Source organism: Triticum urartu, chromosome 3 (genome assembly GCF_003073215.2).
Source record: "Triticum urartu cultivar G1812 chromosome 3, Tu2.1, whole genome shotgun sequence".
NCBI lineage: Eukaryota > Viridiplantae > Streptophyta > Magnoliopsida > Poales > Poaceae > Triticum > Triticum urartu.
Genome location: NC_053024.1, coordinates 345,232,445 through 345,248,058, shown reverse-complemented (window position 1 = coordinate 345,248,058; position 15,614 = coordinate 345,232,445). Strand labels below are relative to the sequence as shown.

General features: G+C 42.2%; 1 protein-coding gene across 1 annotated transcript; it reads right to left on the bottom strand.

Annotated features, from left to right (window-relative positions):
• Positions 1-3,174: 3,174 nt before the first annotated feature.
• LOC125543960 (protein MICRORCHIDIA 6-like) lies at positions 3,175-14,110 on the bottom strand. Its single transcript, XM_048707474.1, has 19 exons — positions 13,665-14,110; positions 13,484-13,558; positions 12,707-12,741; positions 12,524-12,602; positions 12,344-12,433; positions 12,177-12,252; positions 11,486-11,564; positions 11,238-11,372; positions 10,579-10,677; positions 9,564-9,665; positions 9,319-9,465; positions 8,471-8,563; positions 7,527-7,578; positions 6,829-6,940; positions 4,907-5,067; positions 4,766-4,833; positions 4,494-4,570; positions 4,073-4,115; positions 3,175-3,581 (listed from the first exon to the last, which is right to left on the bottom strand). Exons 1-19 carry the CDS (start codon positions 13,993-13,995, stop codon positions 3,486-3,488), a joined length of 1,950 nt encoding a protein of 649 aa, XP_048563431.1. The 5' UTR covers positions 13,996-14,110; the 3' UTR covers positions 3,175-3,485.
• Between the last annotated feature and the right edge of the window lie 1,504 nt (positions 14,111-15,614).

Here is a 15,614-nt window from a genome sequence, read left to right as displayed (position 1 = left end):
TTAAGCTACCGCCGTTCTAAGCAAATAAGATGTAAAAACATGATAAACATCACATGCAATCAAATAGTGACATAATATGGCCAATATCATTTGCTCCTTTTGATCTCCATCTTCAGGGCGCCATGATCATCATCGTCACCGGCATGACACCATGATCTCCATCATCATGATCTCCATCATCGTGTCTTCATGAAGTTGTCTCGTCATCTATTACTTCTACTACTATGGCTAACGGTTTAGCAATAAAGTAAAGTAATTACATGACGTTTATGTTGACACGCAGGTCATAAATAAATTAAGACAACTCCTATGGCTCCTGCCGGTTGTCATACTCATCGACATGCAAGTCGTGATTCCTATTACAAGAACATGATCAATCTCATACATCACATATATCATTCATCACATCCTTTTGGCCATATCACATCACACGGCACATGCTGCAAAAACAAGTTAGACGTCCTCTAATTGTTGTTGCAAGTTTTTACGTGGCTGCTATAGGTTTCTAGCAAGAACGTTTCTTACCTACGCCAAAACCACAACGTGATATGCCAATTTCTATTTACCCTTCATAAGGACCCTTTTCATCGAATCCGATCCGACTAAAGTGGGAGAGACAGACACCCGCTAGCCACCTTATGCAACTAGTGCATGTCAGTCGGTGGAACCAGTCTCACATAAGCGTACGTGTAAGGTCGGTCCGGGCCGCTTCATCCCACGATGCCGCCGAATCAAGATAAGACTAGTAACGGAAAGTAAATTGACAATATCGACGCCCACAACTGCTTTGTGTTCTACTCGTGCATAGAAACTATGCATAGACCTAGCTCATGATGCCACTGTTGGGGAACGTAGCAGAATTTAAAATTTTCTACGCATCACCAAGATTAATCTATGGAGTTATCTAGCAACGAGGGAAAGGGGAGTGCATCTACATACCCTTGTAGATCGCGAGCGAAAGCGTTCAAGAGAACGGGGTTGATGGAGTCGTACTCGTCGTGATCCAAATCACCGATGACCTAGCGCCGAACGGACGGCACCTCCGCGTTCAACACATGTACGGTTGGGAAGATGTCTCCTCCTTCTTGATCCAGCAAGGGGGAAGGAGAGGTTGATGGAGATCCAGCAGCACGACGGCGTGGTGGTGGAAGCAACGGTGATCTCGGCAGGGCTTCGCCAAGCTCAGCGAGAGGGAGAGGTGTCACGGGAGGGAGAGGGAGGCGCCAGGGGCTTGGGTGCGGCTGCCCTCCCTCCCCCCCCCCCACTATATATAGGGCCCCTAGGGGGGCGCCGACCCTAGAGATTGGATCTCAAGGGGGGGCGGCGGCCAAGGGGGGTGGCTTGCCCCCCAAGCCAGGTGGGGCGCCCCCACCCCTAGGGTTTCCAACCCTAGGCGCAGAGGGAGGCCCAAGGGGGGCGCACCAGCCCACCAGGGGCTGGTTCCCTTCCCCACTTCAGCCCATGGGGCCCTCCGGGATAGGTGGCCCCACCCGGTGGACCCCCGGGACCCTTCCGGTGGTCCCGGTACAATACCGGTGACCCCTGAAACTTTTCCGATGGCCGAAACTGGACTTCCTATATATAATTCTTCACCTCCGGACCATTCCGAAACTCCTCGTGACGTCCGGGATCTCATCCGGGACTCCGAACAACTTTCGGGTTACCGCATACTAATATCTCTACAACCCTAGCGTCACCGAACCTTAAGCGTGTAGACCCTACAGGTTCGGGAGACACGCAGACATGACCGAGACGACTCTCCGGTCAATAACCAACAGCGGGATCTGGATACCCATGTTGGCTCTCACATGCTCCTCGATGATCTCATCGGATGAACCACGATGTCGTGGATTCAATCAATCCTGTATACAATTCCCTTTGTCAATCGGTACGTTACTCGCCCGAGACTCGATCGTCGGTATCCCAATACCTCGTTCAATCTCGTTACCGGCAAGTCACTTTACTCGTACCGTAATGCATGATCCCGTGATCAACCACTTGGTCACATTGAGCTCATTATGATGATGCATTACCGAGTGGGCCCAGAGATACCTCTCCGTCATACGGAGTGACAAATCTCAGTCTCGATTCGTGCCAACCCAACAGACACTTTCGGAGATACCCGTAGTGCACCTTTATAGTCACCCAGTTACGTTGTGACATTTGGCACACCCAAAGCACTCCTACGGTATCCGGGAGTTACACAATCTCATGGTCTAAGGAAATGATACTTGACATTCGGAAAAGCTCTAGCAAACGAACTACATGATCTTTGAGCTATGCTTAGGATTGGGTCTTGTCCATCACATCATTCTCCTAATGATGTGATCCCGTTATCAATGACATCTAATGTCCATAGTCAGGAAACCATGACTATCTTTTGATCAACGAGCTAGTCAACTAGAGGCTCACTAGGGACGTGTTGTGGTCTACGTATTCACACATGTATTACGATTTCCGGATAACACAATTATAGCATGAACAATAGACAATTATCATGAACAAGGAAATATAATAATAACCATTTTATTATTGCCTCTAGGGCATATTTCCAACACTTTCGTCGCGAGCTCTTCCTTTTCCGGCGCAAGCCTTCTCCTCATGAAGAGGTAGTGGTCGGAGGAGCTGGAGAAGATCGAGGTCGTTGCCGTCAAGCAGGAGCCCGAGGAGATCGTTCCAGCAGGCGGTCACGACAAACCTTGCCGCCAAGGAGGGCGACGAGTGGCGGCACATCCGCGAGGAGCAAAAGGCGAAGTACATCGACCTCGGCAGCTCCAACGAGGAGGATTGAGCTCCTCCACCGCATCGTCCATGGCCGCGAGCTCGCCGCCGTTAGATCCCCGCCCCCTCTAGTACTAGTAATGAATGTAGTATGTAATATGAACTAGTGTTTGTAATGAATTAGTCTTTGATCATGTAGTATATGTAGCACATGATGAACTACTACGGTTGCAATTTCTCCCACAGAACTTTTTTTTTCAAATTATGCAGTGCCATATACGGTTTCTGTTCGGCTACGCACGTTTTTGACCCGCAAACGAGATCCGCGTCAAACTGCAAACGCATTTTGCGGGTCAGGATTTTGCAGGGTCTGCTAGAGTTGCTCTGAACTAGAGCCTGGTCTTCATAAACGAACCATACATTCTTCAGTAATATTCAGAGACTTCGGAATCATGACAAATAGAAGCAATATTTTCGTGAAACCTCTATTAGACAATCAAATTACATGGTGGACATACTTCTACAACATATATACATGCATGTATTTCAACACAAGGTTCCCTACAAAGATTATTGTGTCAAAATTGCACATCTCTACCCAGTGAAGGGTAGCCAGAAGATATTGCTGGTCGATGAGACCATTTCTTCCCATAATCATAGCTAGTACACATAGCACGACAATCAGCATGTGTATCCTTCAAATACAGTCAGCCAAGAACCAAGCTGAGTTATCATGGTGGAGAAGTGCAAAGAAAAACTGTTCACTATGTCTCTAACTTCACATCTAATAATTTGAGCTCTTCTAATAATTCCTCATACTTCTTTGTTTCCTTAGCAATTTGATACCGGAGCTTTTGTTCCTAAAAGCATGATCACAATATTCTTTTGTTATATCAATCAGTTCTCTAAAATGTTCAGCTCTAAAGATAACACATAGGAATGTGCAAGGGCACCAACCAAAGAGTAAAATGTAACTCAAGATTGCCAAATTTCTCTAAAATGTCAAGCTCTGGAGATAACACAAAGGAATGTACAAGGGCACCAACCAAAGATTAAATGTAACTCATGGTTACCAAATTATGATGGCGATGGCATTAAGCCACTAAATGGATTCATTTTCAATACAAGGAGGGTCTTCATACTATGTAGGCTGTACCTTAACGATGGTGAAGTAAACCATGATTTCAATTAATAGATTAAAAATGATGTGGCTGAACTTTACAAGAATGGTTGACTTCTTTAAGTTTGGACAAAGTACATATTCACAGAAATTAGAGACAGTACCTCGTCATTTGCACTCATGAAACAACAGTAAGAGGTACTACTTTACTTGCACAGAAGATAATAATACCTTTTCGACAAGTTGCTTCTCTGATTCCTCGTATTGTAAGCATCTGGTAATTCAAAAAAGATAGGCATTAACACTAAAATTGTCGAAGCACGCATGGCATATTTACTTTGAAGAAGCTGTAACCTCTTGGTTCTAATGTTACATGTATATTTGTTTTCATACTACCCTGATATTGCTAATAGAAACATGGTACCCAGACATACGAGCAACTGATAATCCTCTTTATCAACATATACTATTCATATTCTGCGTTAACTACATCAGCAGTAACAGATAAATTGCATGTGGGAAAATGCTTTCCTAAACTGCTTTGAACTCTGTAGATGCTCCTTAACAAACAAAGAAACTACAATGGCTAAAACAAAAAGATGTACAAAGTGCATATATAGATGTCCCTTATCAAACTCTGTATTGTACTTACTCATCACGCAATTTGTCATTTTCAAGTGTCAAGGTCTTGTATTCATGAAATCGTTTTCGTTGAATAACATCCCGATGCTGTCAAAGAAAACCAACAACAAATCAGCCATGTAAGGACGCTGATGGTATTTTGAAGATTTTCCATACCAATATGCGCTTCTAAGAGGACCAAAAGAATTAGTTTTGCGGTGTATAGCGTGTGCGTGCGCGCAGTGTGTGGGTGGGGGTAACCAGACAGAAAAGATAGATGCCCATGCTACTAGTCTCCCTTGCCTTCGTCTGGTGATTATTTATGTCACTGATGACTCCGAGGGCATCGAAATTTCTCTTCTGTCCCATGCCTGTTAAAAAACAGAAAAACATTAACCAAATGGTGAAATTTGACAGGTGACCCTAGAAAGATGGATTACTCACTACTCTGTACACAGCTGCTTGTTGGAATATCAGCAGTCAGTAACTGATGCGGAACACTTGCTGGCGAACTACCAGCGCCCGTCTGCTTAGCACGATAAAGTGCACGGGATGCTTTAGGTAATGACTTGTTATCATAACCAAGGCGATGGCAATGCAGGCCCCTACAAAAATGATTAGTTCAAGCATGAAATTCTGATGACATTAAGTCACCCAAAAAAGTGTGACAAGGACACAACAAACACCCACACATCAATCATAGTCATTTATCACAACAAACACGTAAAAGTTTAAGATGAGGTTAACAACTAGCAGTTAACTAGTTAATATATCTCAAATGAGATAATATTCAGCTTTTACAAGTTATGATCTCAGGCCATCCAATTAACTCAAAATCAGCAACTTCCTACAGTGATCAACAAACTAAACCTCTTGCTGTTGCCAGTGCAGCAATGCTACAGTTCATGCACTACAGTGGTTCACAGGGTTCTCATGCCCAGCACACATTCACAGTAGGTACAGCATCGCAAATATTTCACATGTCAAGTAAACTCAGATCTTTAGATAAAACAAGGAGGGAGTCAATAGATGCACGATTCGGGGTTAAAGTACTAGAATGCAGAGTAGTAGGCCACAGATTAAAGAGAGGAATTTTGTGAGGAAAAGGCTACTCATAAGTACAACGCAGTCATGACTGGACTTGACAATCCAATCTTCACTATTTTGCAATGCATGTGATGGCTCTTTTCAAGACATGCTTCTGCAATTGTAACAGCAGTACAGTTCTGATTTCATACTGCAATAAAACGTAAGTTTTTTGCTCAAAAAACTGGATCAAAATTTAAGTCTTATATGCATGTCGTGTAAGCATTGTCAAATTATATCGGATGCTTTTTTTAACATTTTGAATGGCAAACTCAGGACCTAGGGAGCGCACCTAAATTAACATCACGGGACGTGTTTGGTTCCCTGGGTAGCTTTAGGCTGCATGGCATGGGGGATGCTGGGTGAGTGCGGCCTGGTTCAGCCGATGCAATGATGAGCCGAGATGAGTGTTTGGTGAAATTTGTATGATATGGCTGACTGTACATGCAGGTTTTTCAGAATGTAGCTGAAATCAGGAAGGAACGTGGATCATGGCGACGGGATCTGGGGCTCGATGACTCCAGATGGCCTGACGGTGGATCCTCGCTTGTGAAGGCACGAGGCGGCAGGATCCGGCGTGCAGCGCTTGGACGAAGGCGAACGAGACCGGTGGCAGCGCTTGACGAGGCCGGCAGCAACGCTTGGACATGGGCGAAGGAGGGCGGCGGAGCTTGACGAGGGCGCGGCGGCGGAGCTTGACGAGGGCACAGCGGCGGCGGCGTTGACAAGGGCACGGCGGCGCTTGGTCCGAAGAAACCGAAGGGGGGAGAAGAAAACCAAAGGAACGAGCCTGTACGCAAGCTACGCTCAATCCCTGCGTTTCCCTCAGCCTGGCTGAGAGGCCCCTTTTTGCATCCATCGGGCCAGGCTGAAGAGCCCATACAGGGTACCAAACAACCAAAATTTGCATGGTAGATGTGAGCCACATGCAACGCAGCTAACCAAACACCCCCCGCAAGTATGCTGCCAGCAGACGACATCAAAGAAAAAAGGTATGAACTATCCAGTAAATGACAGAAAAAAAAGGACTATCAGAACTACACAAAGGTCCCACAATATGGTCAGCCTTATGGTTCTTAGTCCAGACAGCATGTGCTGACTAACGAGTGACAAATTTTTTGATTAAATGATTTGGCAAAATGATCCACAACAGGGCACACCTGCTAGCATGATGAGATAATATTTGTGTGGGTCTATTGTAGATTAGAAACGTGACCAAGTTATCATTAGTTCGTTACTGTTGCAAATCTTTAGAATTTTTCTGAAAGAAAAAGCTTTACCAGTATTCATAAGTCATTTCTTTCAAACGATTCTCGAGCCTTTGATGAAGGACTGACTTCTCAAAGTCCTGCTTGTCGTGGGTAGGTTTGATGAAACTCGCATCAAGAATACCTGAAAATACCAACAGAATAAAACATACGCATAATGTTTCTTCTATATTTTGCATAGGACACTACGTAAAAGGCAAATGCTCATCATCTCCACCCACTTAGATCTGCTCCCTATATTATCTCTACTCTTTTACCACTACAAAAAGTTATGACAAGAATGCATGGGTTTACATGCATATGTGCCAACTTGATATACGCCTAGAAAATCAGGAGCGTATGTGTCCCACACAAAAAGAACAAACCGTACATTTTTGAATGGCATACAATTCACTGTTTAGGCTGTACCAATTTGATTGTTTTGTGTAGGCACATGTGGTCATATTTAAGCACCACAATTTGAACGTGTACATCTTAGCTGTACCAATTTGATTGTTTTGTGTAGGCACATGTGGTCATATTTTAGCACCACAATTTGTACGTGTACATCTTATAGCATTGTAAACATCCATGAAATCCGTTTTAAAAAATCATTAAAAAGTCTCAAATATTTCCGTAACTTCTATATAGTGGGAAAAGTGAGAGAATATAAGGAGCTTATACAAGTGGGCGAAGGAAATCTATTTTATATTAAGTAAAACATCTCTTACCCACAACTCCCCGCCCTTTGCCATATGAGTTGCTGGCAACTTTCCAAAAAGGCTGCAAAAAATTTGGAAGTGTGACTTGCCAAGCAAACAACAGGGTTGAAGAAACATATCTAGTAAATATCATACATCACATATTTTCTCAATTGTGCTACATAGTGAACTCAATTTCTTTATTATTCAAGTTGCAGGGATGATATTTACGTTTCTTAAAATATTTAGCTACTTGGAAGACTACAAGCTTGGGTGAATGCTCGCTAAGCATGACCCGCAAAAAAAAGGCTCACTAAGCACCTAGTCATGGGCAACTATTTAGAACGTTAATTAATCCATACTGGATTAAATTGGGTGTGTTGTGCATAAAATACTAAAGACTCCCTAGTCACAACAGCATATTCTCACCCAACTATTTTAGATTGTTGATATATACCAGATTATAGTGGAGGTCTTATGCACAATTTGCCAAGGAGTCCCTAGTCTGAACAGCATATCCCCATCAACAGGATATGGACTTATCCATAACTCAAATAAATTACCAATGCATTTCACTAGAACTACATTCCCATAGTCTAGAGTCATTCATTTGTTAGATAAAGACATTGCTTGAAGGAAGAGCTTTCTGATGATAAAAGTACGTCAAAAGCAACATATTGCTGACAGAAGATAAAGACTAAAAAAAAAAGGCAGCCCGGTGCACGTAGCTCCCACTTGCGCAGGGTCCGGGGAAGGGTCCGACCACTTTGGGTCTATAGTACTCAGCCTTTCCCTGCATTTCTAAAGAGGCTGTTTCCAGGACTCAAACTCATGACCTCATGGTCACAAGGCAACAGCTTTACCGCTGCGCCAAGGCTCCCCTTCGCAGAAGATAAAGACTATGAATAAACTATTTCTTGAGAAGCACAATATTCTACGTTGTCAAGTGTCGTGGAAAAGAAGAAAGCTCTCACCGTTATTAAACGATTCTTGTGATAAACGTTGAATCCTTGTACATCAGTGTCTGGGGCACCTTTGACAAATCCGATGGTTGTGACTATAGATAGCTAAATAAAAACAACATGGAGGTACACTGAGAAGGCATGCTTTATATAAACAAGTTTTGCCTACTATATTACAAATACAGGACATTTTGCAAAATCTAAGCAGACTTTAGTGGAGGTGAGGGGGTAACCATTTCATGGAGTAAAAACCACTACCAAGGGACTAGATGATCCATCCAGTAGGACATTCATTTCCAGGCTAAAAAGACTTACAAAGGAGTGTTTCAAGTATTATTAATATATTAAGATCTTGTTTTACCTAGCAACTAGTGGTTCTGGAAAAAGTTGCATAACGTAGCAAATGTAGACATTTCTAACAAGGATGGTACAACAACACAAAGGGCAAACCTATTCTGGACCTCCTCGTCATCCATACTTAACTAAAATGATTTACTTTGTACAACATGGATATGACTAACAGAAAATAACTAGATAAGCAATGTACAATTTAACCTTGATTTTTTCTCAAAAAACAGAACAGATTATCCATGGAAGTAAAACACTTCTATGAGTAAGATTCAATATGGGGAATTTATCATGAGAAATCCATAGGCGAAAGCAGTTAGCAGATGGCAATAAGATAGGTTTCTAACAAAACAGACCAACCAACCATTAGAATAGAGACATCCAGGATACAACCATACAAGTGAACATATACAATCATTCTAACTATCTTACAAGAAGCTTCAAAATGGTTTTCACATCGACCAAATTGGTGAAATGGAAAATATGCTTCAGAAATTCTAAGTTACACATACCTCTGGAAGTCCAGCGATTTGTGGTTTATACAACACACATTCACGATACAACAAATCATTAACTACATTATGTGGTTCCACATCCTGTCCACGCAGGATTATCCTGAAACTATCAGGTACACGAAGATACAAGATGGAGGCGTATGCCTGCTTGAATTCAGGCAGAAATGCAAATGAGACATGTTTGTCTAGCAAAATAAACAAAACAAGTTTAATAAATCAGATAATGGGGATCAGTACTTAACTCTAAGTGAATAACGAAGTCGATTTGCAATGTAGTCCTGAGTCATAAGCTTCTCATGTTTGTTGGTTTTGACCTTCTTCTGTGCCCCAGTAATGAGGATATCCTAAATTATTGTATATCTAACTGTTTAGCCAATGGTAGAACTGTTCAAATGATAACCCCAAAGGAGATGCACAGATAGAACATGTAGCTTGTAAGATAAATAAACACTTCTACTATATAGCATGGCATATGTATTGAAACATATCACTTCATCAAAACTAGAAACTCCTACAATACTTATTCAGCATGTATCAAATCTCAAATCAATTCCGTGTCAGTTCTATAGAGTTGTCATGTCATGTTTCTAATGTTATGCTTCCAAATACTGGATTGGGAACTTTGATTTTATTCCTATTGTGTTACACAAGAACTGGCTTACTTGTAAAACGAAGCAAATAACAAACATATCTCTGTTCTACTTATTTTATATGTGTGTGGTCCACAATCATGTAGGTTTGGCTAGTTGTCTACCATTTCAAAAGCATTTTAGAGGGGAAAAGCCCAATTGAAGAACTACTAAGAAAGAAAACTAGGGGGAGGCCCTGTTGAAGAACTTGCTATCATTAATTACATATCTCGCTCTTTCCACCTCCTACAGAACTAACAAGAAAAGCAGGGAGGAATTAGAGCTTGCCAAGCAAATTACTGATCAAGCTAAAAATTCATCTTATCATCATATCTTCTATCGTTGAAACTGGTTTCTATAGTACATCAAAATAACATGTGGGCCCCAACTAGTTATTTTGGAAAATGATGTGCTGGGCAGGGAATGTGGCATACTGGCAAGTCTGTGTGTCAAAACATGTTTACTGAAATCCTCAAGCTAATCCTAAACAATTAAGTCAAACTGGATTGGGACATCAACGTCTCAATATAAACGAGCTAAGTTAATTCATGCAATAACACATCAAGTTTTGGGACATCAAAATCATCTGCCAGCACAAATATAGCTCCAGGAGGCCAACATTACAAACCTTCTTATCGGAGTTGAAATCAAGCTCCATGTCCCCATCATCATTGAACCAGAGGTTGAATACAATTATCTTCGTCCCATGCTCTCCGATATCATCAAACTGTATCGTAAGTAAGAAAGTATTGAGATAAACCAGAGAAAAGATCAGCCAGAATGATAAACTGGGCAGCTTGCCCTAACTAACAGAGATCTATGATAACTGAGACACTTATTCTACAAGGGAACTGTCACATATAGAATTGATGGGAACTAGGAAAACCATTTGGCTTAATTTACAGATAAACTATACATGCATCAATTAACCTTTTGCGATAAATAAAGAATATAGTACACATATAATATTACATAGCATGCTAGAGAACATATAATTGATTTTTAAGAATTAGAAAATCACTATGCAAGTCTATTATGGGGGGCAAAAGACTTCAACAGTTCCATAAGCACCTTCACATGCAGGTCTCTTTCCTACAAAAGAAGACGGACCATCTTTCTAAACCATTTCATCTATACAGGCTATTGGTTAATCTGTCAAACCTCTTAATTTCCAAAAGCATCTGCGAACTCTTTCTTTACATAGTATACTCATCTTTATATGATTGTTAGCACCATTCAACAGGTTGCCAGAAATATGCCAAAACAATAAAATGCTAGTTTACATACTTGTTTAAGCAACTCAGCTTCACTAGCAAAAGGGGACCATTTCGAAAGGATCGCCAAATTAGAAGAGAAGAGTTTCTGATTATGACGTAACAGCTGAGTATATGAAGCAGTTGTAAGATCGTATTGGTAGTCTACCTGCAAGAGACAATGGGGCAAGGGAACAAGTAAAACTACAACATAGCTCAGAGCCCAGCTAACTAAAATTTCCAGAACTTGACATCAGCTTACAAAGAAAGCATCAAACTTACTGTTGGCACCAATACATCATCGCAGCCTGTTTCCATCAGAAATGTGTAAGAAAGAAGACCAATACTTCTTGTCGGTGTCCTAAAAAAAAGCAACAAATTGCTTGAATTGATACATGAACTGGGTGGCCAGACATTTTACTGAGGCAACAGAGGAATTGAGAGGTATGATTATATTTTAAGCAACATAACCGAATGATAACTCATGTGGTGGCAGCGTTACAGTGAAGCATGAGTGTGTGTCTGACAAGGAACATGCAACAAATAATATAACAAATGAACAGTCGCCATATGAGATTAGATTAGACATTAGAGTGATACATGTTTGATTGTTTTCATGTAACACAAAAGGTGAAAATTACCCCCATACGGACATTTTATTCAAAAGCATTGCAAAAGGCCGTATTAACACTTAGAAATACTTTCAATAAATATTTCACCATTTTTCAGATCCATTCCTGCACAATACTCTTGAAAATTTTAGTGTACTTTCCCTAGGAGTTACTTTTGAAACCAACGACCAAGGTGGCAAGTAACACCACAAAATGTTTGTTCTGATATACCACCTCTGTTTCTAAATGTAAGACACTTTGGCAGTTTAAAATGAACTGCCAAAACGTCTTATATTTATGAACAGAGGGTGTAATTGTGAAGAACTGGACTCCTAGATTAAATGAGTGCAAAGGAGAAATACCAGTTTTTTTGGTTCTGTGTAAAAACAATCACATCCGCTCCAAGCCTCATTGTGCTTGTTTTGAAACCATTGCCATCTGACAAACAGGCAACAATGAATCCAATAGCAAGACTTTAAGATATTGATGATCTCGCATGGAAATAGGAAAAAAGGCACAAAGAACATACATTGCCCGATGAAAGCATCAGACTGCTTATCTGAAAATCCAAAGCTCATGCAACATCGCAGTGCATCTGGATCCATCCCCCCTCCATCATCTTGGCCATACAGAACACCCCAAGGTCATTATTGAATGTTTCTACCAACTGAATAGTTACACATTTATTTGTCATATTGAAGCTGCAAACCTTGAACCAACAATGAGGGACTACCATCCCGTGGGTTTGTGAATTTATTAACACGAACAAATGTTGCCCCATTATTCACCTGACAGAAAATACACAACCAAATAAACGATACATAGCATTCATGTTGATCTATTTTTCCTTTTAGGATGGAGTTAATTGAGCATCGTCAAATACGGAAAATACCTCATCAATAGCGTTATCAAGAAGCTCAGCAATGGCTGCAAAAATTAACGAAGTCAACACTGGATACAAATAATGAAGAGAAAGTACCATATGATGCAAAGCAAAGTGTGTCCATTATACACACAAGAAAGTGGGTTAGGATCAGGTTAGATATGCTTGAATTTAACCCCAAAAACAAGTAGAAACCGCGATAATGTCCTAGATTGGTTTTCGAAGTGCTAGTATTTACACAATGATTCAAGCGTGTACTTACAAAAGTGATGTAAACAGTGGATCAAGTGTTTATAATACAAGATTCTGAGATCGAGAGGGACATTTATGCCCAGATTGTAAGGACAAATGGGCTAGGCCACCTTGTATGCGGCAGACAAAAATTCAGATGACAATTCTCAACATACGTCTCAGGTCCTTTTTGTTTTAATTAAGTGAGTAAGCCATTTAGAAGCCACTGTTTTACTATATTTACTGCTAACATGCAATTTTTTAAACTTCCCATTACATGTTTACAACCGGAAATAAAGTGGCAGTGAGGAAGAGAATTAACCCATGATAGTTAAATACATAAATGACAAGCTGACAACTGACAAGACAAGTTGTTACTACAAAACTGCATTCAACAGAAACTGGGACGCCATTATGCGTATGAACTCTTATCTTGCTAAAAAAACTGCATTTAACAAAGACTGGGAGGCCATTAAGTGTATGAAAGAATTTGTGAACCAAATGAGTCAATTTCTCGAGATGGAGTTATTTTCTAAGATTAGTTCATTCTCATACCGCCAAATGCCCACTTGTGAGAAGTAGCATTTGAGTGCAGGAACTTTGGATTGATCCTCAGCCGATTCCGCCCGCCTGCACACCACCAAATCACAAACACCGAAATCAAAAGGAAATGGGTCATAGTAAAAAAAAAGTAGAAACAAGGGACGTGTCGCCGAGATTTCTGCAGTCAGCATACCAGGGGCATCGGCGTCAGGGTTGCGGCGGGCTACAACATACTCGCCGGACTTCCAGAATTGGCGGCAGAGGCGCGGCGGGGGGAGGACCCTGGGGGCTTTGGCGGCGAGTGGCAAGGGCACGGGGTCCTCGTCCTTGACGGGCACGAGCGCATAGCAGCCTGGGTGCTGGATCGGGTAAAGCAGGGGCTTCACATCGGCGAGCTCGTACGGCTTGACATCGCGGGTGGAGGAGGGGGCGACGGTGACGGCGCTGGTGCTGGGAAAGGGGAGGGACTCCCCGTCGTCGTCGCTGGAGAGATCTATCACCTCGGCGGCGCCTCCGGACCTCATCCCGTCGCCGGCGTCGGAGCTAGGGCTTCTTTTTTACTCTACCTTCTCGGTCAGTCGGTCCCCTCTGAGCTTCTGGGCGGGTCGTTGAGCGGACAAACTCGTTGCCTGTGTCCCGGATTTTCATTCGTCGTTCAGCATCTTTTTTCAGAGAAAAATCGTCTTAGATTCCGTAAAACGGCCTGTTCTGAAAAAGAAAAGGAGGAAAGGTGTATATTTCGGCCCTCCCACCTTATATGTCCATCTTCTCTTTTCATTTTACTAATTTCTTCATCTTACGGACGTTCTAACTCGCGCCCAGCATTTCGCAGCCACCGCATCTCGTCGCGGATTCTTGCTGCCCTGGGCCATCCTACACTGTCGAATAGTTCCACCCGCATCTTCTTCACCAATTTTAAAGCTTGGGGTTGCCGATCTTTACCGCAGGAGCATGGCCGCCACCATGAATATGTCTCAGAGCTTTGCACGGGGCCTCGTTGCGGGCAGATCCGACTGCTCCGGCAGCGATTAAGCCACGAAATTGTCTTTGCATCTGCCGTAGGTTTGGAGCCGTGGGGAAGTAGGGATGGTAGGTTTGCTTTTGGCCAACGGTGCGAAAGAGATCTCGGTTGTGCGGATTTGCTACCTGCCAAAGACAATCTTTCTAGCGGTTTCTCATTTTAATTTTAGGTGATGAGAGATATGTTATATTAAATCACTGATTATTTTTTTACATGGATGATCGAAGTTCTTCGTCGTTGTTAGAGTCGGATGATTCTGACATAGAGGAGATGCTTTTTGACGAAGATGTCGATCATTTCATGATGGTGTTCTGAATAAGGTGTGGTAGCCACGTTGAATCCCGGACACATGGGTCGGGTCAAGGACCACCAAATAATTAGTCAATGGGCACATTCGTCGGCCTCCTAGAAGAATCAAAATGGAATTCTTCAAAGACTTGGTGCATTACTTCAAGACTTAGAAGCAATCCCGAGCTTGTTTACCATTAGATGTAACTGACCTATGCGTAACCTGATGCGGAGCATCATTCGATCATCCCATGGACACTACACCGACTATCAAGCACCACGAGAACCTTTGACAAGAGCTCGCGTACGTGCCATCGGAAACGAGGTGAACTCACTCCTTTATGAGATTGATATGGATATGGATATGGATGAAATTTGGATGTTACCTCACCAAAGAATGTTATGTGTCATTAGGTACAAGGATTACACCCATCAGGCAGCTAAGGAACATCCCCAAAACTTAGGAGAAGGACGCCAAGGCCATAGGAAAGAAGGAGGGCCCATAAAAAAGAAGGCAACACCTTCTAGGTGCCCCCGTGCGCATGGGTCTCCTAGACCCCGTGCCCATGGTGATGAGGATATGACTACCTTGGATACGACCAAAAATATTGCATATATGTATATTTGTGAGGTGTTTCTAATGCAAACTATATAATAATTTATTTATGTCATTCAGGACAAAGATATTTCACAAACTTTTGTGTCATGTTTAATTGTAGGTGTCTGGGACGTTTGTACAGTCCACATATGAAGATAAGGGGAAAAGAGAAGTTTAGGTGTTGTTCAAAAGGTCTTCTCACGTCACTTTTAGCCCAAAAGAAGATAGAGTCCAAG